This window comes from Brachypodium distachyon, chromosome 5 (assembly GCF_000005505.3).
Source record: "Brachypodium distachyon strain Bd21 chromosome 5, Brachypodium_distachyon_v3.0, whole genome shotgun sequence".
NCBI lineage: Eukaryota > Viridiplantae > Streptophyta > Magnoliopsida > Poales > Poaceae > Brachypodium > Brachypodium distachyon.
In genome coordinates this window covers 23,887,407-23,914,553 of record NC_016135.3, presented here as the reverse complement: position 1 = coordinate 23,914,553, position 27,147 = coordinate 23,887,407, and the positions used below count along the sequence as shown (strand labels likewise).

General features: G+C 43.9%; 5 protein-coding genes across 7 annotated transcripts; all 5 read left to right on the top strand.

Annotated features, from left to right (window-relative positions):
* Window positions 1-1,862: 1,862 nt before the first annotated feature.
* Window positions 1,863-4,552, top strand: LOC100846177. 2 transcript variants are annotated; one of them, XM_010242078.3, is made up of 11 exons: window positions 1,863-2,446; window positions 2,557-2,625; window positions 2,729-2,842; window positions 2,947-3,015; window positions 3,111-3,161; window positions 3,285-3,338; window positions 3,423-3,485; window positions 3,584-3,646; window positions 3,816-3,902; window positions 3,994-4,058; window positions 4,165-4,552. In XM_010242078.3, exons 1-11 carry the CDS (start codon window positions 2,174-2,176, stop codon window positions 4,244-4,246), a joined length of 990 nt encoding a protein of 329 aa, XP_010240380.1. In that variant the 5' UTR covers window positions 1,863-2,173; the 3' UTR covers window positions 4,247-4,552. The 2 variants fall into 2 exon arrangements, with proteins under 2 accessions (XP_010240380.1, XP_003581624.1); XM_003581576.4 differs by having other exon boundaries at window positions 1,865-2,446; window positions 3,105-3,161.
* A 6,337-nt stretch (window positions 4,553-10,889) lies between these two features.
* Window positions 10,890-15,899, top strand: LOC100845873. Its single transcript, XM_003581575.4, has 10 exons — window positions 10,890-11,526; window positions 12,009-12,107; window positions 12,344-12,444; window positions 12,533-12,604; window positions 12,823-12,913; window positions 13,291-13,371; window positions 14,698-14,760; window positions 14,848-14,970; window positions 15,072-15,110; window positions 15,484-15,899. The coding sequence occupies exons 1-10, from the start codon at window positions 11,203-11,205 to the stop codon at window positions 15,619-15,621; spliced, it is 1,131 nt and encodes a 376-aa protein (XP_003581623.2). The 5' UTR covers window positions 10,890-11,202; the 3' UTR covers window positions 15,622-15,899.
* A 318-nt stretch (window positions 15,900-16,217) lies between these two features.
* Window positions 16,218-18,086, top strand: LOC100826936 (probable plastid-lipid-associated protein 8, chloroplastic). The gene is made up of 4 exons (XM_003580456.4): window positions 16,218-16,437; window positions 16,602-16,725; window positions 17,154-17,330; window positions 17,502-18,086. The coding sequence occupies exons 1-4, from the start codon at window positions 16,264-16,266 to the stop codon at window positions 17,690-17,692; spliced, it is 666 nt and encodes a 221-aa protein (XP_003580504.1). The 5' UTR covers window positions 16,218-16,263; the 3' UTR covers window positions 17,693-18,086.
* Window positions 18,087-18,232: 146 nt separating this feature from the next.
* On the top strand, window positions 18,233-22,600 carry LOC100826310 (putative RNA methyltransferase At5g10620). Of its 2 annotated transcripts, none has more exons than XM_003580454.3 (11): window positions 18,233-18,551; window positions 18,713-18,753; window positions 19,110-19,252; window positions 19,480-19,546; window positions 19,651-19,728; window positions 19,855-20,000; window positions 20,259-20,358; window positions 20,471-21,490; window positions 21,566-21,692; window positions 22,111-22,228; window positions 22,335-22,600. In XM_003580454.3, exons 1-7 carry the CDS (start codon window positions 18,455-18,457, stop codon window positions 20,296-20,298), a joined length of 612 nt encoding a protein of 203 aa, XP_003580502.1. In that variant the 5' UTR covers window positions 18,233-18,454; the 3' UTR covers window positions 20,299-20,358; window positions 20,471-21,490; window positions 21,566-21,692; window positions 22,111-22,228; window positions 22,335-22,600. The 2 variants fall into 2 exon arrangements, with proteins under 2 accessions (XP_003580502.1, XP_024311448.1); XM_024455680.1 differs by having other exon boundaries at window positions 19,855-20,140.
* Window positions 22,601-23,584: 984 nt separating this feature from the next.
* On the top strand, window positions 23,585-27,147 carry LOC100826622. The gene is made up of 3 exons (XM_003580455.4): window positions 23,585-24,107; window positions 26,200-26,285; window positions 26,816-27,147. The coding sequence occupies exons 1-2, from the start codon at window positions 23,684-23,686 to the stop codon at window positions 26,259-26,261; spliced, it is 486 nt and encodes a 161-aa protein (XP_003580503.1). The 5' UTR covers window positions 23,585-23,683; the 3' UTR covers window positions 26,262-26,285; window positions 26,816-27,147.

Sequence of the window (27,147 nt, the reverse complement as noted above, 5' to 3'; positions counted from 1 at the left end):
ATGGTATCGAGGTCTACCATCCCCTTTTGAGACGGTGAAGTTAGGTTTTCCGCGGTTGCATTGGCGAAGTGATAGCAAGGGTGCAATATTTTGGGTTTTTATTTCTCGAGATTCAACCTCGCCTCTGCGGGAGTTACTCTGACATCAACGTGAATCTTAGAGATTTTATGCAAGTAGGAAAGAGTTGTCGCCGGTGGGTGATATCCCTTGGAGTGACGACCTCGAACATGGATTAAGGATTATGTGTTTCCCCGGCAATGACATTTTCCTTGACACATAGGGCTTCGTAGACTTTAGTCTTGATGACTTTCCGTGTGCAAACAACAACCTTAGTCTAGCTCTGACCATGAAGCGGCATCGGTGATGTGCCATTGACTAATGATGATAAAAGAAGGCTGAGAGTTCAAAAGGACATGATATTTCTTGCTTTAACGATCGTCTTCGTTTTTCGGTAGAAAAAATCTACAATCTATGTGTATATCTTCAAAGAGAAGGGACGGTGGTTTTAATTACTCTGTAACTATGGAACCTTTTGACTATGTTGGCTTTAATTTGGATATGCTTCGCTTTTCTATAACGCGTTATCTTCAATTTTTCTTCAAATAAAAACAACTATGTCTACAAACTCTGTGTGTTCCTTTTTAGCAGCGAGAATTATAGGCTTTATGATTTCATGTATTACGGTCCATATATTATACTTCCTCCGTCCTGAATTAGCTGACGTGGATTTGTATGAATCTTATACAAATTCGCGTCAGTTAATTCGGGACGGAGGAAGTAGATGTAATCGATGATTAAAAATAATTCTAAAAATAGATGTATGCCTGTCATTACGGGGGTGGAGTAACTGAATGTAGGCCTGGCTAACGAGCATGCTCGACTCGTTGAGAGCTCGTTCGTTAAGAACTCGGCTCGTTAAGAGTTCGGCTTGTTATGCTTGTTAACCTTAACGAACATCAAAACCTGTTCGGCTCGGTTCGTTTACTGCTCGTCGGCCACTCGTTAAGCTCGTTAGCGGTGAAAAAAATAGGCAGCGTCTATACAGAAAAAATGACAAGCAAAGCATGTGTACATCATTATATAATAAGTCCATAACAAATAAGACTAATAACCATTACGGGCTACAACACAAATACTCATAAGACTAGCATCCATTACACAGCTTCGGTGTCCTCATACAGTACAATACAGAAGCACTAATAGGACTAATATTAGTTTGATGAGAGTACGAGACAAGGAGACTGGAGACCTGACTGACCTAACGAGTCTTGGGCTTGGGCCGCATTCAGACAGTTGGGCTGTTCAGGAGGGTGTGCTGGGTCTAACAAGTCGTGAGTTTACTGTGTTTGGTTCGACCGCTAGACGACAGATAGCGAGCTAACGAGCATGCTCGCGAGTCTCGTTAGCTCGGCTCGTTAAGCTCTTTAGTGTTAACGAGTTTCAAAAAAGCTCTACTCGGTTCTTTAGTCGAAAGAGCCGAGTAACAAACGAGTCGATCTATCCTTCGAGTATCTGGTAAAATGTCCAGCCTAGCTGAACGTGATGTGCGCGTACGTGGAGTAAGCTTTTTTCTGGATTTGCGCTAAAATAAGGGGGAAAAAAGACGTGGCATTCTAGAACTCTCCTCCTGCCCTCTGACAAGCGCAGCGAGCATTGGCCAGCGCAGATAGGCGCCGCCGAACCTCGTACATGATGAAGAAGCTCTTCGGTCGGCAGCCCAGCCCCGACGTGTCGCCGGATCTCCGCGCTGCGAAGACCACGTGTGCTCGGCTGCTTCGCCGCGTGTACGCAAAAGACGGCACCTATATCCAACTCTTGCCCCTCGGAAGTTTACCAATTCAGGCTTCTGCCCTTCCGGGCTCCGACCGCTCCCTCCTCCTTCCCTGCCCGCAAAAATGAATCCCGGTCCCAGACGAACAGTATCTGAATCTGAATTCTGAATGAACTTTTCCACGTGAGCTCCAAATAGGCGGCAACGGGAGCACCCGCACGCAAAAGCCGGAACACTCCGACGCCGCGTGGCTTGAAAGAACATTTCCACACTTCCACCGGTGATTGAACGAGCCTGATAGAATTAGTACAGAACCGTGAGATCGAGATCGAGGAGCAACGCCGACGCCCAGCTAGGTATTAGACGAGAAGCCAGGAGAGGATCGGCTGGTCTGAGCGCACCATGGCCTCCCACGGGGCTCTTCCGATCGCCTTCGCGGTCCTCCTCTGCTCGAGCTTTCTTCTCACCCAGTGCACAGTCGTCGCGGCCTCTGTCTCGTCGTTGTCCTCGCACGAGCAAGAGCAAGAGCAGGAAATCCGGAGGCTCAGGTCCAAGGTCGCGTCGCTGGAGGATGAGGTGAGCGGCAGGAAGGAGGAGACGTCGCAGCTGGAGAGCCTCGTCAGGGAGAAGACGGCCCAGATCGCGGCGCTGGTCGGCGGGCTAGAGGTCTTGCAGGTGAGAAACAGACGAGTTTCTCTTCTTCTTCTCGTCTTGAGACGTTCAGGTCGATCGTTTTTACCACTCAGTGCTGTAACATTTTCTGTCTACGCTGTTGATCGGATCAGGTGACGAATGTGGCCGACGATGAGTCGGTGATGAAGGCGAGCACGAACAGCGCGATGCTCGAGGAACAGGTAACTGTAGGAGCATAGTTATGCTGCAACTGTAATTGTCCAAACTCCAAAGATGGCAACAAAACATACTGACAAAGGATACGAAAACATAACGATGGAACAGATAGAGAGGCTGGGCAATGATTTGGAAGACCAAGTTAAGAAGGGGGAGTCGTTGGAAGCCCGGGCTAGCGAAGCAGAGAAAAGCCTGCTTGAACTTGGTCAGAAGTTGGAGCATGTAAGTACGCACGTCCACGTTCTGAATTCCCAGTGCCTGCTCTGGGATATGTTGTGGCATTGGGTTGGTCGCAGGATCTGTCACGTAATTCACATGTTCTTCAGGTTGAGAAGATCAATATCGAGCAGAGGAAGAAAATCGAGGAGCTGGAACATCATCTTCAGAATGCAGAGGTGTGTACATAGTACCGCAGAAGAAAGATAACTGGAAAGAACCCTCCCAATACAATGTGGCAATTCTGTGATTCGTGTGATTTGCCCAGGGACAGCTTTCGGAAGGGCAAACAGAAGCAAAATTGAAGGCTGAAGAGTTAGCGATGGTACGGAAACCAAGCAGTTTTCACCACAACTCCGGTTTGTGTTGTGTGCTTTTGGTTGCAGGCGCAAGCCTCGGCTTCTAATGATCTGCGAGATGCTAATCAATATGTTTTTTTCTTTTTCAGGATCGTGGCATGTGGCTTCCATACTGGTTCGCTTCGCGTTCTGAACATTGTCAGGTATGTATGCATGGACTCACTGCCGTATTTGGCAAATTTCTCAGCATGTTCGACTTAAACTTCGGTATAATTTATCAATTGCAGGAATTAGCATCTGTCAAATGGCGCCTCCATGGGAAACCTGCGGTCGATGCTTTGATGCAGAAGGTTTGTTTCGTACGGATTTTGTGCTCTCCCTACCTGCTACTACTAGTACTAGTATTTAAAAGTGCAACTGTCAGCTTATACCTATGTCAAATGGGCAGGTAGTTAGGACATTGACACATGCTCAAAGATTAGTGGAGCCACATTTGCAGGCAACACAGAATGTATGTTTCTGCACTGCTATACGTTTTATGCTCAAACTAAAGACGAGAATCAATCATCTCAGCATTTTCACTGAGAGGCCAACTTTTCTGTTCTCGGACACCTCTGAGGGATGAACTGATGGGTGTACTTCTCTCTGGGCTCGTGGAAAAAATGAGTGATGCCATGCAGGTTCAGGAAGGAATCAGGCGCTTCCTGCTGGACAACGAGCTGCTGAAGCTGAACCCACTTTCAGCTCATCGGCTCGCGTGGTGGACGGTAAAAAACTGAGAGCAAAATCTTTGGCACCACAACTCAATTGACCACGCTTACTGATGAACTCACGGGTTCGCTGCGTGTTCTTCCGCAGGCTTCAGCTGCCTTGTTCGCGCTACCGGTCTACTTCGTGTACAAGATCTTCTCGGCCACGATCTGGTCAGTAATCCATTCCATTGGCATGGCGCATTCGGCATTCCACGCAATGGTGTTTCCCCGCTTAAACGTACCGTTAAACATGTGCATCTTGTGAATTTGTCTGCAGGAAGAAGATTCAGGCGAGGGGTAACAGAGGCAGAGGAGGCAGGTTTTCTAGACGCAAGCCCGCCCGCAGAGTGGGCAAGTAGGGGAGGGAGAACCGGAGACGAGTCGCGACCCACGAGCTGGATTTCCCGAGATGAGGCTGAACGGTGGAAAGCTTTCTTCCGTGTAGAATCCTTGACCACGATCAGGGACGAACCTCGTCGACGCTACTTACGTACGGCGGCAACAGTGTAAACACCGTCAGGCTGTGCATACACGTATAATACGCGTACGGTATTATTGTCTAGCTACGAGTGCGACGTTTTGTATACGTTATGTCACGTTTGCCTAACTAATGGCCTACTCGATCTCTTGGCGCCGGCTTTGCCGTGCGACGCAGGCCTTCTTAATTTCTTTTTTCACCGGACGTCCGTCGCGCGCGTGCATGCACGTCGCCAGCTCACGGCACGCGCGCGTGTTTTCTCCGCGAGGTAATAACCGGCCGGCCGGTGTGGTGCGCCTGGACTTTTCCTTTTCTTTCTTCCGTTGACACCGCGAGTCGTCGGGCGTGCGTGCGTGCGTTGATGGTCATCGTGTGCTGTGGTGGGCGAAGTTGTCGGGCTGGGAATGGCCGGGGGGTGATCAAGTCGATGGCGACGGCTGCCCGATCCTCCGGTATCTATGGCTAGTTTCCACACGGGGCGACCTGTAAACCGCGTAATTCTAGGTTGCCTATTTGGAACGGAGGCCTTGTACGTTCCGCGATGGGACTGGAAAAGGACAAAACGACGATTTATTACGTGATATGCACCGTATGTGTAAATCTTTGTTAACCGTAAACAGTGGTACATCATCAATTCCTGGCAAGTGACCTTTGAAAAAGAGAAAAAAACACCAGACACATATGAAACTACCTATGAGTGACGATTAATCCAAGCAATAAAGATCAGACCAGAGATTTAAATCTTCGACGTAATAGCATCTCAGTCAAAAATTTCGGTTTGGCTATGTGGTTTGAGCACAGCGTAGAATTGCTTATATATACTCGTTGTATCCTAAAATCAAGCAGGAGTATGTTATTAGAAAAATAGAGTAATTAACTCGTGCTAGACAAATTTATGACACGCTATAATTTCGATAAAAAAAAGTTTGTAAGAGTTTGGTGGAATTTCAAACACCAAAATTTGAAATGGTTTTCGAAATTTCGGTGGTACCAAAATTTTGTCCAAAACGAAAAACATGCATATCAACTTCGACATGTGAGATATCATGCGCGGGTCAACACTTGTTGCCCCTTGGATTTTGTTTCTGGTTTTCGCGGCCTTGTAATTATCAACTCTTCTTCCTAATCGAATGGCAATCGACCGCAGTTCTTAGAAAAAAAAACATGTGAGATATTCATGCATATCAAACTTTTTTTGACCACGTTGAGAAAATCTTTGGTTGACTCACCAAGGGCTTACTGACTAGCATCACGAATTGTAGGTGGGTTAGCCCAGCCCATGTTTTGAACTCGGTTAAGTTTTGGTGCATAGTCCCATAATTTAAGCTTGTTTATAATTTGAGTAAATTTCACAGAACCATAGTTTTGGGGCAGTTGTATCACTAAACCACACTTATCGCAAAACCGTTCGCAAAACCACACATTTTGAGTCAGTTTGTCTCAATTAGCCCGAAACCGGGTAGTTTGGCGGTTTCCCATGTTTCCTTATAGATGGGTCCCACATGTCAGATGCATGTCAGCATCGACCCGACCAGACCCGTTAAGCCGCGATTAAACCCTCCTGGCCCCCCTTCTCCTTCCCGTTGTCGCGGTTTTTCCCACTTGTAAGAAATTACGTGGCATCCGACAAGTGAGCCCTAGCTGTAAGGAATCACGTGAAACCGCCAAACCATCTGATTTTGGGCTACTTGAAACAAACTACATCAAAATGTGTGGTTCTGCGAATGGTTTTGCGATAAGTGTGGTACAGCGATACGACTGCCCTAAAAACTGCCGTTCTTTGAAATATACTCTTATAATTTTGTACCCCTTCCGTCCTGAAATAAGTAATGTGGATATGTATAGATTCTTATACAAATCCACGTCACTTATTTGGGACCGAGGGAGTATTTTTTTTTTGAATAAAAGAAAGTTTAAGCGTGACCTTTACCTTGAGTTCTTAATAAGATCTGACATCATTAACTTGTTTGCTCTGTAATCTCTCGGTAGCCTCGAGTTAGCCGCCAATGACATCCGATTTTTTTTTGCCGTGAAATGACAACCGGTTGTAACTGTCCAAATAGTAAACTTATGATCATGCTCGTGGTATTTGACTTAACCTCTTGAACTACTTAAGTGATAAATACATCCATGATTTCCGAATCGGGTGTTGCGTTCGATGACGACACGATAAGCGGCCGAATGTTGCAATGGAGTACAGGGTCAGCGCTTCAGTGAAAGACTGAAAGCACACGTCCATCCGTCCATCCAATCACCGGGATCGAAAGCTGGACATGTCATTAACAAGCTCGTGGCATGGTCCTGTGTCCATGTGCCATATTTCGGCCACATACCAGATAATCACCCCGTTTTGCATGTTTAGGAAGAAAACCTGATTTCCAGGGATTCTTTCTAAAGCTTACCCTGATTCCATTCTCCTTCTGCCCATCTGGCTACGCCAGCGCCCCAGCCTCCTCTGCTTGTCTTCCCCCTCGTGCACCACTGGATTGTGGATTCCAGTTTCGCCGCCGCTTCAATCTGCTCACCTCCCTACCGCCGTGCCTCTCCCAGCACCCCCTGGCTGCCTGCGCCCCTCCCCTTCGCGGCCTTGGCCTGGCCACAAGCTCCGCCGCGCCTTCCGCGGTCAGCCTCGCTGCGAGCTACGGCACCCTGCCTCACTTCCGACCCGTGCATATCGCTGTAGTGGGGATTTTGGGGAGAAGAAGAAAGAAAAATGAAAGGGAAAAGTAAAAGGGCAAGTAAATGACAAATAGGACCCACATGTCATGAAGAAAAAGGGACTGTGAAATAGCGGCCATTGCTGAAGATGATTGCATTTTTTGAGCACCTAAAATTTTAGGAGAGCCCTTATTTGTTGTTTAGGAGCCTTGTTTTAGGAGCTACCGCTGAAGATGCTCTTAGGGTGTATGAAAGTGCATGTTGTCCCATATGTGGTTTTGGTAATTAATGACAATCCCTATGGACTAATGTTTTTATTTAAGATATATTTGAAGGTATGTTCCATAGGAAATGATTGAAGACCACTTGGTGAATTCAATTATAAATGTCCTACAGTTAGAAAGATATACATTGGGATTTGACAATTGGACATCTGGTTTTGGTAACCAATGGCAATATATATGGACAAAGTGTTTGCATTGAGTTATTTGTTGAAGGATTGTCCCAGAGGAAATATATGAAGCCCTTTGGATTTGAAGGAATATAGATGGAGTTCAATGTGTGAATCAAATATGATCAAGAATGGTGCCCGCACCTCTCCAAAGGTGATTAACATCGGGATAAATCACCGTCTCCGCGTGCCTTGGGTATTCCTAAACTGAGTTCATTTACTTGTGCTTTAATTTGTGATAGCCATCGTGCTTGAAGTCATATATTATCTTATATGTGCTTTGTGCTATCTTATATATCTTGTGCTAGCTTATTTATTAATCGCTCATCTTGTTATTGCTTAACTTGTTGGTGCACTATAGTTGAGCCCAGCATATTTATGATTTGTTCTTGAAAATACCCGACTAGTTTAATTCCGCATTTAGGATATATAGAACCAAATCCGTAGAAGTTTTAAAATGCCTATTCACCCCCCCCCTCTAGGCGACATCGAGGTCAGTGTACTAGCTGAAATGCCCGTGCGTTGCAACGACGCAACAAAATAAAATGATACATTCAAAACATGCATCAAAACCTCTCTTTTCTCTTCTTTAACGATCTCCAAATATCCCTTTAAAAAAGGTTTCTTCCGAAAATTGTGTCTCTATACTCTAGTCTCTCAAAATAGAACAATACACTTCCTTCAAGAAAATTATATAACATCACCTGGTCAAAGAAGTTTTGAGACGGAATCACTTAATTTTTTTTTAGTTCTCTCCACTATCTCACTTCAGCCGTTAAAAGAAAGAGTTAGAAGCGGCAACAAATTTATGTTTTGGTAGCTCGATGTTCGTTTATGAGTATAGACATTTGATTATTGTGTCGAGTATGCCTCTTCTGATTTTCCTTGTTTTCTGAAAGAGCTTATCAATAGTAGATTAAATCAAGCCTAATTAATAAACTGGCAGTGCACGTAATTTTTTTCCAATTATTTGTTTGAGTTGTTCGGAGGATCTGGCTTGTGGTCAGTTCAGACGACTTGACGTCGTTGGCCTCTCGGCTATGTGACTGCTTGTAGTCCCGTCTCGGTGTGGCGGCTGGAGTCCGTCTTATATGGCCGGCAAGTATTAAATGTGGCAACTTGCCCGCGGATATCCGACCCAAGCGGGTAGGATATGGGTCGACGTTTACGCCCATGGGTATATCCGATGGCTCGCGCGATTAGTCATGGGTAGGGTTGGGTATGGGTATAGGTTTATACCCATGGATACCTGATGGGTCGCCCGGTTAATATTTTAATAAAATAAATATTATTTTTATTATATAATATGTGGACTTCTTGATGCAATAAGAATTAATGGATGAAACCTGCTGTAAAAAAATAAATAAAGACCAAGTGCAAAACTTGGCATGTTTGGCCATCTCTCGCTCAGTCTAGCTCACAGAAGAAAGGCATCGAGGCGCCTTCTCCCATCTCCCATTCTACACTCGGCCATCATCTCTCGTTCTCTCTACTATGCCCTAGGCGCCGCCACCATTATCTCTCGCAGTCTGTCTCATCGGCTTCTTCGAACAATTCGCCATCTCCTCGTGTAATTTAGCCCTACGAGGAGACGGTCGTGGCTAGGAAACGGAAGAGGGGACCGGCCGTGTGGCCGCGCCTATGACACAAAGGGGACGGCTGTGGCTTCGATTCCTTGCCCGATGGGTGCCCGATCAGGTCTCATCTTCCGACTCCCCTAGTGTTCCGGTGGAGCAATCTTTTTCTCGTCAGATTCGGAGTTGTTGCCCGACTCTCGTAACGATCCCGCTGGCGATGGATTCCCTCGCAGAGTTCCAGTCCAATTCGGTGCAGGTAACGGGCCAGCCGGCTTAGTATGCTTAATATATATGCAATCTTGGGGGGCCCACATTTTTTTTGGGCAAGTTTGACAGACGACGGTGAAGGGAACAATCCGTATTTTTTAGATATGTATAGATATGTTTTCTTTTACCGAGCTTTTGACCAAGGATTACTCATCGACGTATGACTTATGTGATATCCAAATCATAACTATAAACAAGTAGGAGTACTTGTGAATACAAATACAATGATATCAATTTTGCCGAATGACCTGATTTATAAGTCACTTGTCAAAGGAAACAATATACGGAACATGCCTTAATTTAAGGGCATCTCCAAGGAATAACTCCCATTTGTCTTCTCCATTTGTCCATTTGAGGGGTCTTTGGACAAATGAGGAGGAGTAAAATACCAAGTTGTCCAAAGGGAACCCCCATTTGTCCTCCCCAATTGTCTATTTTTACTCTTTTTGCATTTTGATTCTAGTTTGCAACTACGAACATGATTTGAACACCATAATGGCATATGATTCCGTAGCCTATATATGCACCATATATCTGCATCTCCAGCAACCGCTTTCAATCTGAAATTGTCAAGATTTTAAGCCACTATACAGTTTTTCTTGCTTGGAATTCATTTCGAAAGCCACAAGAGTACAGCTTGGCATTGTTCTGGAATGCATGCCAACATGTATTTCCGATTAAAAGGATTGAGATAAATACATGAACATACATCGCATGGCAACAAACCAAAGAAGTGAGCAAAGCAGCACTACAACATTCACAGAAAAATTCTGAGCAGTAGTTCAAACATCAGTTCATGTTCATCACTGTATAAGAGCTGCCTTGTATAATGGATCAAGCCAAGGCAATGTGTGTGTGCAAAACACAACGGACTCACATGATACAACATCGCACCGGGAGGATTGCCTCTTGAAGAATAGCAAGCGACTGAGGGCATCCGGCTCTGATCTGGAACCATGGTTGGCGGAGCTCGGCCCCTTCCACACTAGCAGCAAATCAGGGACTGCATCCGCTCCCTCCCATGCGTTCCCACATCCCCTGTGGCAGAGGGTTGAGGCAGCCGGCGAGCGCGGTGGCGGGCCACTGAGGAAGGGAAGCGGACGACGGGGAGCTCGACCAGCGAGCGTGGCGGCGGGGCACAGGGGAAAGGAAGGTGGAGGAGGAGGGTCAGCAGTGATGGGAGGGGATGAGGAGGGGGTGGCTGATCCAGCGACGGGGGGAGATGAGGAGGCGGCGGCGGCAGATCCGGTGACAAGAGGAGAGGAGGCGGGGGCGCGGAGAAGCAGGAGAGGAGGCGACGGCACGGGTTGAGCCAGAGAGAGAGGAAAGAAAAAAGAAAAGAAAAAATCTGGATGACAGGTGGGGCCGACAAGAAATGAGGAGTTTCTATTCTTTTCTCAAATTTGAGAAAGAAACGGGGAAGGTGGCCAGAATTTGAACAATTGAGGGCTTTCATTAGGTTGTTACTTTTTCTTGGACCCTCTCGTATGGACAGTGCCGGACAAATGGCGAAGATAATGGGTTTCCTTCGAGATGCTCTAAGGAACCAAGGGAGTAATTATGATGCTTTGGGATTAGTATTGTCACCAGACCAGACCTGGTAAAAAGGTCTTGTAGGATTCTCTGCCCCGTCGCTCCGTGGCTCGTCTTCCTCCTCCCGCCAGCGCCGCCACCCCTCCCTCCCCATCCCGTTGCCGAGCACCCCAGCCCCTAGCTCGTCTTCCTCCTCGCGCGAGCTCCTCCACCGCAGTTTGATCTCCCCTTCGATTCTCTCGTTCCCGACCGTTTCTCCTCGCATCACCCCACGAACGGATTTCCCAATTTGTAACTGAGGCAAAAATCAAGGTAGGGCGGCCGCCTTGCCCTACTGGGCCGCCGCCGCCGATGAAGGCTGTTCCGCCGACTCGCCCGAGAACTTCTCCTCCAATACCGCGCGTGTGGGTACTAGCTGTTGCAGGTTTCATCTTCATCGCACTGGGCTATGCTTATCTCCACCCGCCGCAGCATTACACATCTCCGATGAGAGTTTGGCTGCCTGCGGAACCTGACAGGGAACTGACCGACGAGGAGAGGGCCTCGCGTGTTGTGTTCAGGCAGATCCTGACGGCACCTCCTCTCATGTCCAGGAGGTCCAAGCCGAAAATCGCTTTCATGTTCTTGACTCCCGGCACATTGCCGTTTGAAAAACTATGGGAGAAATTCTTCGAGGTACTATTTTTTAATGTGAAATTTTGTTGGCATATGATTGGATTTGTTATTGGCTGCTGCACCAGGTACATCACATCCAAGCTAGCGATAGTTAAACTAATCCAAGATATAGAAACTTATAATTTCTACAGCAAGGAACAGGGATGTAAATAATTTGAGTGTATTTGCAGCTAGCTTATAAGCAAGATCTAGAAGTGGACTGCTTGGTCTTGTTGCAGATCTGTTGCTCCATTATACCTTTTCTCCACAGCTAATATAACGTGAATTGATTGCTATTACTCCTTACCATAACTGAGTACATTTTATATTCTCTATTGGAACTTTGGCACGGCTGCATTTTTGTTACGAGTTAATTTCTGACCATTTGTTGAGATAGGGCATCATGCAGGCCTGTCAGTCGTGAAGTGATCTCATAATTTCCGTGTCAATACAATTTCTTTTCCGAAGTTGTTTTCCCATCTCTTCTTCTGCTGTTTCTGCAGGGTCATGAGGGGAAATACACCATATATGTTCATGCCTCGAGGGAGAAGCCAGAACATGTCAGTCCTTTATTTATTGGTCGAGATGTACACAGTGAAAAGGTAATGACATTCTAAATAATGCACAGCTTCAGTGCTGTTATATTGAGACACGTGCTATTCATATCATTTAGTGGTTGGCAATACAGAAATGCATATTAATTTCAGCATTGCATTTATGCTCTCTTCTATGTTTCATTAATCAAACTTTAGTATTTGCCATAAAAAAACAGATCTTAGAACAGTGATCAGAAGATAAAGACCGCCTTGGATGATAGCTGGCTTTATTTTCATTGCAGGTAGTATGGGGTACCATTTCTATGGTCGACGCTGAGAGGCGATTGTTGGCAAATGCACTAGGAGACATTGACAACCAGCATTTTGTGTTGCTTTCTGACAGGTCCACATATCCTTCTTTTCTTCCTTTCCATTTGTTTCATGACAAATTCTATCTGTTCTCAGCTCTTGTGTGTTGTTACCCATTACAGTTGTGTGCCTTTGCACAATTTTGATTACATTTATAACTACCTGATGGGATCAAATCTCAGTTTTATTGACTCGTAAGTCGAACTTCTTTCTCTTAAAACTCCTTTTGGCGACTTGTCTCAGCACTCTAGTTAATACTTTCACTACCTAGTTCTTTAACTGACTTTAATGTTGGATCTTATAGTTGAGCTTTCAGCCGATTTCTTATTTTACCATTACATATGTTGTCAGTGACTAGTAATCTTTTGAGTTTCTATTTCCTGCTTACATTCTTTTTTATTTTGTTGGTCAGCTTCTATGATCCTGGGCCTCATGGAAATTTTAGATATTCAAAAAATATGTTACCTGAGGTTACAGAGGCTGACTTCAGGAAGGGTTCACAGGTAAGCTTACCACACCTATCTATTATTAAGTTTACAGGCCAAAAGAAATTCCTTCTGATGTCTAGTATCCTTTCTTTTACTAACAGAGTCTAAAATCTTCCCAATGCTGCGCTTACTTCCGCGAACTATTTTATGCAGTAAATGCATCCAGATGACATGGTCTATGTCTGAACTTTAAGCCTTTGATCTATAATCACTGCCAACATATAACGATACTACCCATACCTTTTGAATTTTGCACTAAATAGTCAAGTCTTTAGGTGTTAGAACTTTGAATAAGTGATTATGTTGGATCATTGTCTTCTTTTACTCCCATTTTATTGATATTTGTTTTCATACGGAAGAATGCATTTCAACAAAACTTCTACATATTTCAGTGGTTCTCTGTCAAGCGGCAACATGCATTGCTGACAATTGCGGACAGTCTTTACTATACCAAGTTCAAGCTTTACTGTAAGGTAAGTTGCCACCTTCTTTTAGTCTTTTCATTAGAGAGTTCAGTTATTAGATATACCTCTTCCCTATTGTCACATAAACTCAGCATATAGGACCTGGAATATGATGCTAGACCTATCTCGTCACGTTTTTCTTAAATTTAGCAAGATCATGTGCCACAATATCACATTCCTTGCTTGTTTGATATTTGCCATTGGATGATACTAGCTAAATACCCATGCGTTGCTATGGATGAAAAAAATAGACTACTCGCTAAATTAGATTAAAATCACTATTACATGTTAGCGGCACTGCCCATCTTATTCCAATTTTGGTGACAAACATTATCCACATGTCAATCTTTTGCAAGGGGTTTAGTTTTTTCTTTTTTTCCCATTCGACCAAAATATGATCGGTTCCGCAATCACTAATAACGGAACAAATAGGTTTAATTGTTTGCATTAGAATGAGAGGGGCAATTGTTTTTTTGATAATAGAAAACTATGATGAGGTTATTTCTTCACAATAAAAGGAGGTGACGGACCACCGCCACCAATTGACTCTTTTATAAGAACTAGCTAAATACCCATGCGTTGCTATGGATGAAAAAATTAGACTACTCGCTAAATTAGATTAAAATCACTATTACATGTTAGTGGCACTGCCCATCTTATTCCAATTTTGGTGACAAACATTATCCACATGTCAATCTTTTGCAAGAGGTTTAGTTTTTTCTTTTCTTCCCCATTCGACCAAAATATGATCGGGTCCGCAAACACTGATAACGGAACAAATAGGTTTAATTGTTTGCATTAGAAAGAGAGGGGCAGTTGTTTTTTTTACAATAAAAAATGGTGAGGTTATTTCTTCACAACAAAAGGAGGTGACGGACCGCCGTTACCAATTGGCTCTTTTATAAGAGTAAAGATATTCTTCACAATAAAAGGAGGTGACGGACCGCCGCCACCAATTGGCTCTTTTATAAGAGTAAAGATAATGTACTGTTGAACTGTCCATTTTCCATGATGTGGTCTCAGGAAACATGTTGTGTCTTGTGCGTCTCATTCACTCAGAGATGGCAAATTTTGTATTATAAAACTATTGTGGTTGTATAGGTCCTACAGTTGCTTTTCATTGTTTTGTGCTGTATTTATTGTTTTGGGGTATTTAAGAGCTACTCCCTCCGATCCTAAACTATTGTCGTGATTTTAGTTCAAATTGTTTAGGATCGGAGGGAGTAATTTACTAAATTACCATAAAAGGGTTTAGACATTTAGTGCACCTTATTTCCTTTAGTTTACAGTAACGAACATGGATGTATTTATGACACATGTTTGGTCCCTTTGCAGCCAGGGATGGAAGATGGTCGCAACTGTTATGCTGATGAACACTATATACCAACCCTATTCCATGTCAGTACACAACAAACTTCTATATGTTTGACATTTACCATGGCAGAACTTATGATGAGGTGAACTCGTATTATTTGTATAAACCAGATGATGGATCCAAATGGAATTGCCAATTGGTCTGTGACTCATGTTGACTGGTCTGAAGGGAAGTGGCATCCAAAAGCTTATCGGGCAAAGGATGTCAGTTATGAGCTCCTGAAGAATATAACAGTATGTTTGTGTCTTGCGTGATGTATTTGAATTGCTTCATGTTTATTCTTGTAATTCATGTATAGCAAGCTTCTAACTACAATACTTTGATCTTGTTGCAGTCCGTTGACATGAGCTACCATGTCACCAGTGATAGCAAGGTACCTTGCTTCCTTCCCCCTCCCTCCATCTCCTCTCACTTCCTCCCCTCCTCCCTGTTTGTGTATGAGTATTTACCATACATGTCTGTTGGTATTTTTCAGTGAATAATCCATAGTCGTACGCTTTATTCTTTTAAGTGGACAATGCTAAATAAAATTTCAAGAAAGGATGTACCCCTGTTTTTTCTTACACAGTAAACTTATGTGATGTCTCTCTCTTTTAGACAGATAGATCACCACAAACACTGTACTTTACTCCTTGCATGACAAAAAATGATAGCGGGCTTAATGGTTTCCCATGTGCATTTACCTGACTTATTCACGATGATGGAGAAAAGGAACTAATACTTCTTCTTTTTGTGCGTTCTTACAGAAAGTGGTTACGGAAAACCCTTGCTTATGGAATGGAATGAAGAGACCATGCTACCTGTTTGCGAGGAAGTTCTATCCTGAATCAATAAACAACCTCATGAACTTATTCTCGAATCACACACGTTATAGGAATAGATAGGAAATATTCTGCTATAGAAACCCCTCTGTACATTGGCGAAGAACATCAGATTTATTGACAACTTCAGGGTATAGAAATAGGGAGATGGTTACATCATAGGGTGGTTCTGGTCTCGTCACTCCTGAACATAACATTTTATAGGTCCACCTGATACTTTTTTTTCCTAGTTTCTCAGATTTTTTAGCCGCAGATTCTGCGATGTATACCAACCTTATTGTAACTAGGAAAAGCCATTACATGAGGTCCATTGCGGGAAAAGCTCTGTTTCATGTTTTACCTGTTCCAGTTTTTCGCATTTCCTTCCACCCGCCGTTGCCTCTTTAGGGTAGTGCTCTGTGCTCAGGTTGTCTTCTTTTGGAAAATGCCATGTCGGTCGTTTAATATTATTTCCTCATTTTGACAGTAAAATTTAGCACGTCACAGAAGATCTATTCTAAGCATACAAATGAATATCACTGAGCTGGTATTGGTTAATTTGGTTGCCACGTAAACTTTCTCGAAATTCAATACCTTCCAGAAAACGAGAGAGATAGCAGCGTCTCAAACAACACCCAGGGAAACTGTTTTCAGAGAAAAAAAGAAGAAGGTTAAAGTAGGAGAAATGCCCGGCTAGCGCCTCGCCACACAATACGGCAGAGGGAAATGGCGGCTTCTGCAGCGCCCTCTTGCATCCGCATCCTCTCCTCCGCACCTCCTTCACTGGCCGCTCTCCACCGTCCACACCGCCGGCGCATACCCTCCTCCGTTCGATGCTCCCTCGCGGCAGCGCCCGGTCTCCGGGCGCCGCCGGAGCTCGTCGACTCCATCCTCTCCAAGGTGATGCCTCAGACATCATCAATCCCCTGAATTAGCTCCTTGTCCCACTCCCAGCTTCGCAGCGTTGGTGTTCTGCACTAAATTTAGCCGCCATTAGTTTTTATTTCTCACAAGAAGCTTCGATTTCTAGACTTGTACTAGCTTGTTAATGTGGATGCCAATAGGTGAAGGGAACTGACCGGGGAGTGCTGCTGCCGGAAGAGGGCCATCAGGAGGTCGCCGACGCCGCGCTGCAGCTGGGGAAGTACTGCATCGATGAGCCCGTCAAGTCCCCCCTTATATTCGGAGGTGAACCACTGAAACCCTCCCTGGTTCGCCAACCAAACTAACTACCAAACCATAGTCCTACTCCTATCTCTCATCTGGTATTGCGGGCTTGCGGCGTTTCATACTGTAAAAGGAAAACATCCAGCATGTAGGAGTGTTCTTTTCATAATACCCGTCGAAACCGGTTGTTCTAAGTTTAAAAAAAGTCCTAGGCTCAAAAAAAAAAAGTCCAATCGATGTGGCTGGTTGTTAATTAAAAAATAAATAGAATAGCGGAACAGCATCCGGTTTAGAATGTGGTCTCGGATACCGTTTATGAACAAAACATGCCGACATGTGAAACTTGCATCAATTCGTATAGCGCATTCGGGATGTGGTGTTATGTGTATCTCAGTTCATGCTTCATGCCATCCTGATTCAGTTCCTTGTGTTGTGATGCGCCTGACCAGAGTGGGAGGTTGTTTATTGCTCGGTGCCGACATCCCCTGGGGGGATTTACCGGACTCCTCTCGGTAGGCTAGTCTTCAAAACCGATGACATGGTTCAGGTGGTGGAAGCCCCGGACATCGTCAGGAACAAAGTGACATTTTCCATCTTTGGTCTCGACGGCTCGGTATCTTTGAAAGGTAAATTCATATTGGCCATTCACTCGTTACATTGAGACTCTGAGGTCGTGAGCCCGACATAGTTTCAACGGAAAAGATATAAGATTGTGCTTATGTCTGTTTTTGGTTGGGCTGATGCCAGTGATTTTGTAACTTGATGTCATGAATTTTATTCCGTGTTTTGTCGTTCAGGCAAGCTGAATGTATTGGACAGTAAGTGGATTCAGGTCATATTTGAGCCTCCAGAACTGAAGGTAGGCTCCTTGGGGTTTCAGTATGGTGGAGAGAGCGAAGTCAAGCTGGAAATCACCTATGTGGACGAGAAGATCAGGCTAGGAAAAGGATCTAGAGGCTCGCTCTTCGTCTTCTTGAGACAAGGATAGAAGGACCCCGCAGCCTGGAGACACGTATCTTACCATACCAGATACCATCACTATATCTGCATATGCTTTTGACTGCAAGGGATATCAATGAAATGGTCATCTGTACAATAACTGCATTCAGCTATAAATTCAGAGGTCAAATCCACCAGCAGTTCTCCGGATATTTCAACCTGAAGCAGATATCCTCGTCGTAGTGATCAAACTTGTTTGTAGTACGAGTAAATTGCATATATTTTCTACTAGTACAAGAGTAAGTTTTGGTTTTGTGAAGATGGGGTTTTCTGCAGTAAGCTCTTGTAGTATTCACACTGATGTCGTCGTACTTGGATGTATTTGGATAGTGTTCTGTTTGAAATTTTCTCTATGCATGAATACATCCATCTGATTGAACCAATTTGTCCTCCCCTGTTGAATCTTTTGCTACTCCAGCCTGGAGGATACCTCTTATGCCTTTACCTAAAAATAAAAATAGAGAAGGTAGAAGTTGGCTTGCAGCAACGGCTGCACGTATTTATATCTGAATTTTCTACTAGTAAGTCGTTTGCAGTAACAGCTGCACGTATCTGTAAGCTTTCATCGTGCAGGAGCGTAGATGTGTAGTGGAGGCTCGAGACACCGCAAATACGTTTTCAAAACAGAAACACGTCTTCGTGGATTGGGTCTTCTCCTTCTTCAGTTCTTGTTCCCAACAGAACGCCGGCGTGCAGCTGCTGCCCACCAGTTGGCAGTCGCCCGCTTCCACCCGTCCGTCTCTCCTTCCCAATGGAAGTCCTGCCATGGAGCTGCCGCTGTGCGCTCTACCGTTCCCCAAGCAAGAACAGTGGTGCGCCCGCGCGTCCTTCTGCTCCTCCTCCTCTCGGTACAAACTCAAATCCCTCCTCCACTCTTGTGTCAGTGCACCTTTCCATTTCTCATCTTGTTGCTTCTCGAGTCTACCTGTCCTTGATTCTTACCATTTTTTGGTATTTGCCCCCCTCTGATGTGGTATTTATTTTCTGATGTTCTCAAATTGTTCTTCAGCTGCTCGAGGCAGGAGATCCAAATACTCGGGGCAATCTGTGGTAAGGAGCTCAGATAACCTCTCGTTACTGTTATTGTCTCATTTTTCCTCAAGGAATGGTACAGATTCTTTTTTTCTCCGTTGTTACCTGGACTCATGGAAACACTTCTGACTGTTTCGTAGTAGGCTTACCTTCGGAGTAGAATTTAAGCGAACAAGGCAAGCATAAATGGAAATGCTTGCAGAAATCAGAGATATAAGTATTCTGAAATCTGTAGTTCATCTAATCTTAAACCCACAATGTATAGTTGTGAACTTTGTCTTCCATCTGGGTCATATCGTCTAGCCGAGATATTTGCTAAGTTAATGTGTTTGATCAGGTTTATAGATTTTGATTCTGTTGGTCCATGTTTGCAGAGAACAATGCCTATCCGTGTGCTAACAGTTGGCAAGAAAAGGTCTCAAGGGACACAACTTCTTGTCGAAGAATATAAGGAGAAGCTCAGTTACTACTGCGGAGTTGAGGACACCCTTATCAAGTCCAACCCAAAACTTACAAGGTATGGCATTGATGTGTGATACCTCCTATATGAACGCTATCACATCTGTTTGAGAATATTTATGTTGTGGTTATGTTGTGGGTAGACTGGCTTTGAACTGGTAAGTCTACGACGCATCATCGGAAAATTTGAAGTTGTTATCCTGCTGTTGTGACATGTATAATAAAATATCATTTGTTCTATATAAAGTTGATTGTTGGTTCTGGCCTCTCATGTTTTTCTTTCAGTGATGTCAAGGTGCAAATCGAGGCAGAAGACACGGCTATGATGCAGCAACTCAAGGCTGAAGATTTTGTATGTTACAGCACCTTCATATCTTACCTGATTAATAGCTCACTCTCTTGGTTTAGATCTATAAATAGCATTCTTTTTTATGTGATGTTAGTGTGCATGATTAGGTTGTTGTGCTGGATGAAAACGGGAAGGATGTCATATCTGAGCAGATAGCTGATCTGATTGGAGATGCTGGCAACACAGTATGCTCTGCACTTTCGTTCACCTCCTCTATAACCACTTGGTTTTGAAGTTCAAATTGCAGGAAATTTCTTGTGAGGACATACCTATTGTTAATGTGTTCTTTTTTTTCCCTACAAATGCTTTAGGGATCGTCAAGGCTCACATTTTGTATTGGTGGGCCATATGGTCTTGGGGTACAAGTAAGAGAACGGGCGGATGCAACAATTAGGCTATCATCACTGGTTTTGAATCACCAAGTCGCTTTAATAGTTCTAATGGAGCAACTATACAGGTGAGCGATGATCGAGGTTCTGTAATGCGGCACCGGTAATGCCATTTCTCAATTTAAACATGCTTTAGTAATATCAAGTGGAGCGACTCTATTCCAGTGATATAACATGTATAACCTGCACACCAGATGGAGTAAGACAGGTAAGATCATGTAACACGGCATTTCTTGGTGGAGAGTCATGCGTATCAATCTGTATCACTAAATGCTTGTTGCTTACTACGATATCAATTATTCATTAGGTGTCATATCATTTTACAGGGCATGGACAATAATCAAAGGACAGAAGTATCATCACTAGATTTGAGTTACAATAGCACCATCTGGCGCTCATTGAACCGACTGAAGGTCACAAATGCAGGTAAAGTGCTCGGGAAACTCAAGTTGTCATGCGTGTTTGTATTTCATTTTCACTGACCATTAAACCACATCATCCAAAATGGCTAACATGTTCTTCGGTTGCTGATCATCAGCTCTGTATCCATACCATGCACACGCGATGCATTTCCTGGTGAAGGTTCCCCGATCGGTGCCTGCTTCTTGGAGTTTTGACAAACAAGACATTGATCAAGATTAGCAAGGAGCATATGAATTGCCTTGGGGCTCCTGTGTCTGCATTTCCTGAGAAGATATAATAACAGTTTGAAAAGCCAAAATGCAGGCATGTCTGCTTTGCATCTGCTTCAGAAAGCCCTGATTCTCTTACTAGGTACAGAAATACGGTGTGATACACATCTCCGAAGGAGGAGGTCCAATCAAGCGTTCATACACATGCATGGCACGAAGAGCGATTGAACGTCCTTCTCCGACTCCGCAGGCCCTGTTCCGCGAAGAAAAACCGCATCCATGGGATTTGACAAAGATGGTCGAATTAGAATAAATGTCATTCATAGAAAGACTAATTGTATAAGTGATGCCGGGAAACAATTGTTCTTGAGTCTTCAATTCTCCGCTACTTGGGATTGGCACGCAAGAGCCCAGGTAACGCCCAGCTAAATATGCCGTTGTTAAGGAGAAGCAGATACTGTAACAACATGGTCTTGGTTGCGAACACCTACATGTGGGTCAAAAGAGATAAAAGAGCTAAATCGCCGGCGGTTGCTGGTCAGCAAGCCTCCTCGCTGCGAATCGAACTGCCGCCGTGGCCATCATCAACTGTCGAGTTTCGAGCCAAACAAACAGAAAAAAGGACTCGGTGTTCGCTTGTGCGTTCTCTCTTTCTTTTTTCTTTTGACAGGGATTGTGCGTTCGTTCTCTTGTCGGTTCCTCTTATCAGGTGTCGGGGTTTCTCCCGGCTGGTTCGCCCCTGACTCCGACTCGACTCCCGAACCGGCTCGTACTATTTCTGATGGGCTTGGACCAGCTGAAATCAGAGGGAAAGACTGCCATCCCCTAAAATTAATAAGACTGGCATTGACATCGCGCTGTCTTCCGCCCTGCTCTCTCCGACCACCGCCGCCGCCGTATCTAGCTCCAAGGCTTTCGTCCCAGCGGTATACATCCGCACTCCCCCTGTTTCCGCAGTTTGTCGAACCGAACCGTACGCTGATTGGGATTGATGGGTGTAGGGCTGCGATGGCTGCTCTGGGTGCCTCGATCAGGGCTCGGATGAGCGACGCGCTCCGCGCCGCCGGGAGCCGCGGGAAGGACAGATTTCTCCACCTCATGTACGGCGAAGACCTCAAGCGCGTTCAGGTCGGTGAACATCCAGCGATTGGTTGTTTCATGATTGGTTTGTGTGGTTCATACATGGAGGCCCCAGGGTTACGAGTGGTGTTTCCTAATTTTACTTCATCGAATTAGAGACCCTCCTCCTCTTCTGTTGCAAATCTTGCACGAGGCGACTAAAAACTGCCGCTTTTTTTGGGTAAGGAATCTTGGAATACTAACATAAAAATGTTCTTTATATTGGGTAAGGAATTAGTCAGCTGTGATAAAATGTTCTTCTACTAGTTAGTCAGCTGGGACACACATGATTTTTTTCCTATTAACGAAAGGGGAGATAGACATCTTGCATTTTGTATTGTCAAGCCATGAATGCATTGTTCTAGAAAAATGTACATCAGTGTTACGATTCTCAAGTTAGCCTCTTTGTCTTTGTGAACATGAACAGGAGGAAGCGCCTTGTCGTGAAGGCTACAAGCGATTGTTCTTATACTGCTGTGGAGTAACGACCCACTTTGTGAAGATGGACAGGACTGCAACACCTGAGCCCGTTTGTCCGTTCTCAGGTGACTATTTTCTCCACTCAAAGGATGTGACCTGACACTGCAAAACGAAACTTGATATTACCTGACCAGCTATCCTTCATCAATTTAATTTAATTCTTTTGTGTAGGGAGCAAGAATCTCGCTTACTAGAAGTTACCCCAGGAAGGAAAGAGAAGCATCTGTTCGACATTTCATCCAAGGATTTTTTGCCGGGTGGATCTTTTATTTAAGTTCCAGCAATGCTTATGCACGTTCTCTTAATACTTTTGCTGGATTTCTGACTTAAATTCCGGCCTGTACCTTTTAGCAAAGTGTCATGTGTGTAAGTTAGGCCCAGGAGTATAATCTATAACCACTATAATCCATATCCATACCATATCCACTTCAATGTTTTTTTTTAGGGAATATCCACTTCAATGTTGATATATCCATGGGTCGATGGGCGGCTGGCGGCTTCATGTCTTGTTGTTTTTTTGAGGGAGCGGCTTCATGTCTTGTCTACAGTTCGTAAATCGTGTTGATGCTGATGTCTCAAAAAAAAAAGACAAGACATGATGTGCAATGAAGCTTGTCCGGATTATTTTGACGTGCAATGCAGCTGCGGCCCAGGAGGTGCGCCGTAGCAGGCCGGACAAGTTATAGGTTGACTTCTCATTGGCTCAGAAGTATTTGATCCTAGCACTTTCATAATCCCCCGTCGAGAAATCATGGACAAAACTGAGGTCTCGTAACAAATTTTCTTCATGTGATTGTACTTATTACTCCCTTTGATTTTAAATTGTTGTCGAAATATTACATGTATCTAGACGTTTTTTAAGAATAGATACATCCATATTTAGACAAATTTGAGTCAAGAATTTAGAATCAGAGGGAGTACAAAGCAGACATGAGAGGCAAAGAACTAAAGAGTGAAATGAAATACTCCCCCCGTTCCTAAAAAGGATGTCGCAAAATTTTCAAAATATGGATGTACATCCAAATTTAAACAAATTTGAGACATCTTTTTTTGGACGGAGGAAATATATAATTGGTCTATAAAATCGAAGCAAATGAGTACTTAAGTCTACAGACTCACAAAATATGTGTTTGCCTCCTAAAACTCATCTTAGTGCTATACTTTCGTCCAAAAAAGCTTAGTTGGAGTTTTTTTATTGACGATGCAAATCTTAAAATTATGCGACAATGGCCGTGTAGCGGGCGCTCTCTCTTTTTCTTTTTTTGCAATCTCACTCTTTTTTCATTCCTTTATTTAATGCAAGTCCATCAAAAAAAGGATTTGAGTGGTTCTAAAAGTCAATTCATAATTAACTTTCATACGGAGGACGATTTTTTTTTCTCATAAGACAAAACTGTTTTACCTTCGTTCCAAAGACACGTGGAAGGGTGCGTCTCTGAGGTCTCCTCTCCATCTCGCGATTCCCCGTATCGACGCGTTCCATAATTCCATTAGCCGAGCTACCCAAATCCATCTTGACCATGGCTCGCCTCATCGCGCGAACCCTAACCCTAGCGCGCCCGGCAGCTCCGCGCTCATCCCTGCGCCCTGTCCGCGCGTTCTCTGCGAAGGTGGAGTTCATCGAGATCGACCTGTCCGAGGAGTCCCCCTCTTCCTCCTCCGGCGTCGCGGGCGACTCCACCGAGGAGCCGATGGGGATGGGGCGCCTGAATGCCGCCATCCACGGGGTGATCGTCCGGCGGGCGGCTCCTGACTGGCTGCCCTTCGCGCCGGGGGGGTCGTACTGGGTGCCGCAGATGCGGCGGCCGCTTGGGGTGTCCGATCTTGTCGGCCAGGTCGTATACACCGCCAAGGGCGCAGTGGGCGCGGCCGCCTTCACGGAAGAGGAGGCCATGTGCTTCACCACCTTGCAGGGGTGGCCGTCGGCGGCCTATTTCGTGGAAGGTGAGGTCGATTAAGACCTGTCCCGAGCTGAAAGTTTTGTTGCTAGATTAAGTTGGCATTTTGTCGCGGTTATGAAATGATTGGGCGCGTACGTTTGGAGCTGAGACGGTTTATTTGTCTTCGCGATTTGGGAATTCACTCAAGTCCCGAGGTAATGGCGCATCTACCTCTAATATCCAAAAGAAATGGCCGAATTTGCAAGGCTTATGGCCCAAACATTGAAACACATAGAACAATGTCTTAACACGATCTATCCTCTTGCTGGAAACTTGATCTATTGCAATCATCAATCAGGGATGATCATCATGATCTTGTGCTTCATTACATGCTATTAGAATTTTGATTCTTTCACATGTGAAATCAATCCCAAGCTCCCAGTTAACTATGTTACATAATAGTATAATACATATCGTTAGCCTTGGTATATGTGATGCAAACCCTGTTGAATTCATTTGATACATACTGGATGCTTTAGTTGAGGCTAAATAAAATTATGTCATACTGTGTTGATTTTCCATGTTCTATCGTGTAAAAGTATGGTAGATATGCTACCTGATGCAACTCAGTGATGATAAGTTGTTTTGATAGGTGTAGAAAATTATCAGGATCATTCCGTAGTGGATGGCATAGTTTGTGGATACAGAAAACAACTGACATATCATTTGTGTGGTTCCATTCATTCTTTCTGCCCATCCTGTCCTCTTGTTCTTCTTTTGTTGGTTCATAAATTTCAGTTGCATGGTTATAGTGTGATTGTAAACACGTTAACAAAAGAAAGTACGATTGCATAGTGATAGTTATTGTTTTTCTGCAATTGTTTTGTTTATGATCAGTACTCGTTTGTTTTATTTGCAGGGCATGACGTTTTTTGTAGCTGACTGTACTTTTATGCAGTTTTAGGTTATTTACCATATGCATTTGCTAGTTTCTAACAGGCGGATCAACATATCCCTAGTCCAAAATTAAATACTGGAACAATTTCGATTTATGGTTAAAGAAAAATAATCCATTTAAATTCAAACTCGAGCAGTGTAAAAAGGTTGGATCTATCATGACACTGTAATCTGTGCTGATGTTCTGGATTCCTGCACATAAATATTAGGGGGAAAACTGAAACTTTTGTGAAGCTGTCGTTTACTTCTATAATTCGCATTACAGATTGCATTAGCATAAATAGTGATCAGTAGACAATTAGCATATGTCGCATTATGTTTGAGAGCATGAGATGTCATGCAGTAGTGGCCAGGAGGTTGACTGGAGGGACAGTCGGACAGAAGGATATCCTAGCCGGCTTGGGCTTTTGGACTTTTGGACTTTGTGGGAGCTGACTTCTTCTCCGCTTAGGCGAGAGCTTTCTGATGTGGGTTTGTCATGTGATATGTTGTACGACCATCCTACGTGAAACATCACACGTATAGTGGCATAAAAAAAACTGGTTGGTCTATGTCAGATGTTCACTAACTTAAGATTTGTCGTTCACTCTTTTGGTAAATATGGGTGTGTGGGATTGTTTGATGCTCTCACTAAAAAATACTGTTACGTAAGGTATATAGCTGGTCTTGTATCGTGTGCTGTTGCTCGCCTGTGTCCCAAAATGGTTGCAGTTCTATTGTGTCATATATGATTTGGTGTATCAGGCTTGGGGTGTGTTGAATACTGACCACGATTTTAACTTTTAATGAGATTCTGGACTGATGGTTGTCTGGTTGCATTGGATATCCAGTGTTGGTGAGTTTAGATAGATGCACTTGATGTTTCACCGAGAAGATTGTAATCTTGTGGTGTTAAAACCTATATGCTCATCTTGATTGGTTTGCTCCGTCAAAACAACGGATAGCTGGTTCTTTAGATCATTAAGTTCTTTGTTCTGCAGATCACCTTGATAGTTATAACTTATAGGCTTTTGCTAGGGTGTGGCAGATTGCACTTGCGTGCCCTCGTGCGTGCGTGTGTGTGTTGTTCATGTGCATCTACATTATATTGTATATGTTCCCGTTTCACTTTCCCTAATACATGAGTATCCAATACTTGATTGTTAGACTGCGATTTCCTGTTTTGCTCTACTCTCACATTATAATTAATTTTGTTAAAGGGAAATTTCCACATCCAGTGAAGGAGTCAAGGAAAGATCAAACTGACGAGGAGGAAAGCTAATTTGTCCATGCAAGTTTACCTGGGGTAAGTTTATTCACATTGCTCAAGAAAACGGTTAATATCGTGCCATCATAGAACTTCAGCCCCATCTTTGTCAAATGATGTCACAATCTGCGCCCAATATTGTTGTATTCACGCATGTTGATGATGACGTTGATGCTAGAACGAATGAAATAGTACAGTAGTTAACTGACAGTGCATTTGCAATAGAAAAGTAGATAACTTGCTGGCTCCGATTCATGACCTGGAATGTGACTATTGCCATTTTTGTTAAGTGTTGTCATGGATAGTGCGTTGAGGGACCCATGCTGTTTGAAAGCAGATACTTGTTTAGTTTTTACATCATTCTGTCCGAGAATACTAGTTTGGTAATCTTGTCCGAGTATAAACCTTTCGTGGTGAGAGAACATGACTTCTGAGCTAACATTCTGAACCATAATTGAATTGCACCTACAGATAGTTTGATAAGGAATTAGTCCACTAAACAACCGTTATGAGTTCTTATCTGTTTTCAACCTGAGGGAAATCTGAGTCTAAGATGTTATATGGTGCAGGTCCACACTGGAAGACTCACCTTGGAGAAGGAAAACAAGACGGATGACTGTACATGCAGGCGATTTGCAGGGCCAGCCATAGGCCAGGGCCATAACATAGTACTGCAGTGATATATCGAAGCAATGTAGTAGAGTTCGCCTAAAAGAGGAGCAATGTACTCTCTCCGTTCCATAATTCTTGTCTCAAATTTGACCAAAAGTGAATGTATCTATTCCTAAAATGTGTGTAGATACATGTAATATTTCGACAAGAATTATGAAATGGAGGAAGTAGTAAAGTTGTACATCCACAATTTCTTACGTGATATATAATTTTCGAAATTAACCCATGA

What these genes read in the sequence shown, in the direction of transcription:
- LOC100845873 (XM_003581575.4), top strand. Translation starts at nt 11,203, where the DNA reads ATGAAGGCTGTTCCGCCGACTCGCCCGAGAACTTCTCCTCCAATACCG. An exon ending in ATATACCAACCCTATTCCAT is followed by an intron (nt 14,761 to 14,847) that starts GTCAGTACACAA and finishes TGTATAAACCAG; the next exon opens with ATGATGGATCCAAATGGAAT. An exon ending in ATGTCACCAGTGATAGCAAG is followed by an intron (nt 15,111 to 15,483) that starts GTACCTTGCTTC and finishes GCGTTCTTACAG; the next exon opens with AAAGTGGTTACGGAAAACCC.
- LOC100846177 (XM_003581576.4), top strand. Translation starts at nt 2,174, where the DNA reads ATGGCCTCCCACGGGGCTCTTCCGATCGCCTTCGCGGTCCTCCTCTGC. An exon ending in TTGGTCAGAAGTTGGAGCAT is followed by an intron (nt 2,843 to 2,946) that starts GTAAGTACGCAC and finishes CATGTTCTTCAG; the next exon opens with GTTGAGAAGATCAATATCGA. An exon ending in ATCGGCTCGCGTGGTGGACG is followed by an intron (nt 3,903 to 3,993) that starts GTAAAAAACTGA and finishes GTTCTTCCGCAG; the next exon opens with GCTTCAGCTGCCTTGTTCGC.
- LOC100826936 (XM_003580456.4), top strand. Translation starts at nt 16,264, where the DNA reads ATGGCGGCTTCTGCAGCGCCCTCTTGCATCCGCATCCTCTCCTCCGCA. An exon ending in TCGACTCCATCCTCTCCAAG is followed by an intron (nt 16,438 to 16,601) that starts GTGATGCCTCAG and finishes GGATGCCAATAG; the next exon opens with GTGAAGGGAACTGACCGGGG. An exon ending in CGGCTCGGTATCTTTGAAAG is followed by an intron (nt 17,331 to 17,501) that starts GTAAATTCATAT and finishes TTTGTCGTTCAG; the next exon opens with GCAAGCTGAATGTATTGGAC.
- LOC100826310 (XM_003580454.3), top strand. Translation starts at nt 18,455, where the DNA reads ATGGAAGTCCTGCCATGGAGCTGCCGCTGTGCGCTCTACCGTTCCCCA. An exon ending in TTCTGCTCCTCCTCCTCTCG is followed by an intron (nt 18,552 to 18,712) that starts GTACAAACTCAA and finishes ATTGTTCTTCAG; the next exon opens with CTGCTCGAGGCAGGAGATCC. An exon ending in AATACTCGGGGCAATCTGTG is followed by an intron (nt 18,754 to 19,109) that starts GTAAGGAGCTCA and finishes CCATGTTTGCAG; the next exon opens with AGAACAATGCCTATCCGTGT.
- LOC100826622 (XM_003580455.4), top strand. Translation starts at nt 23,684, where the DNA reads ATGGCTCGCCTCATCGCGCGAACCCTAACCCTAGCGCGCCCGGCAGCT. An exon ending in GGCGGCCTATTTCGTGGAAG is followed by an intron (nt 24,108 to 26,199) that starts GTGAGGTCGATT and finishes ATTTTGTTAAAG; the next exon opens with GGAAATTTCCACATCCAGTG.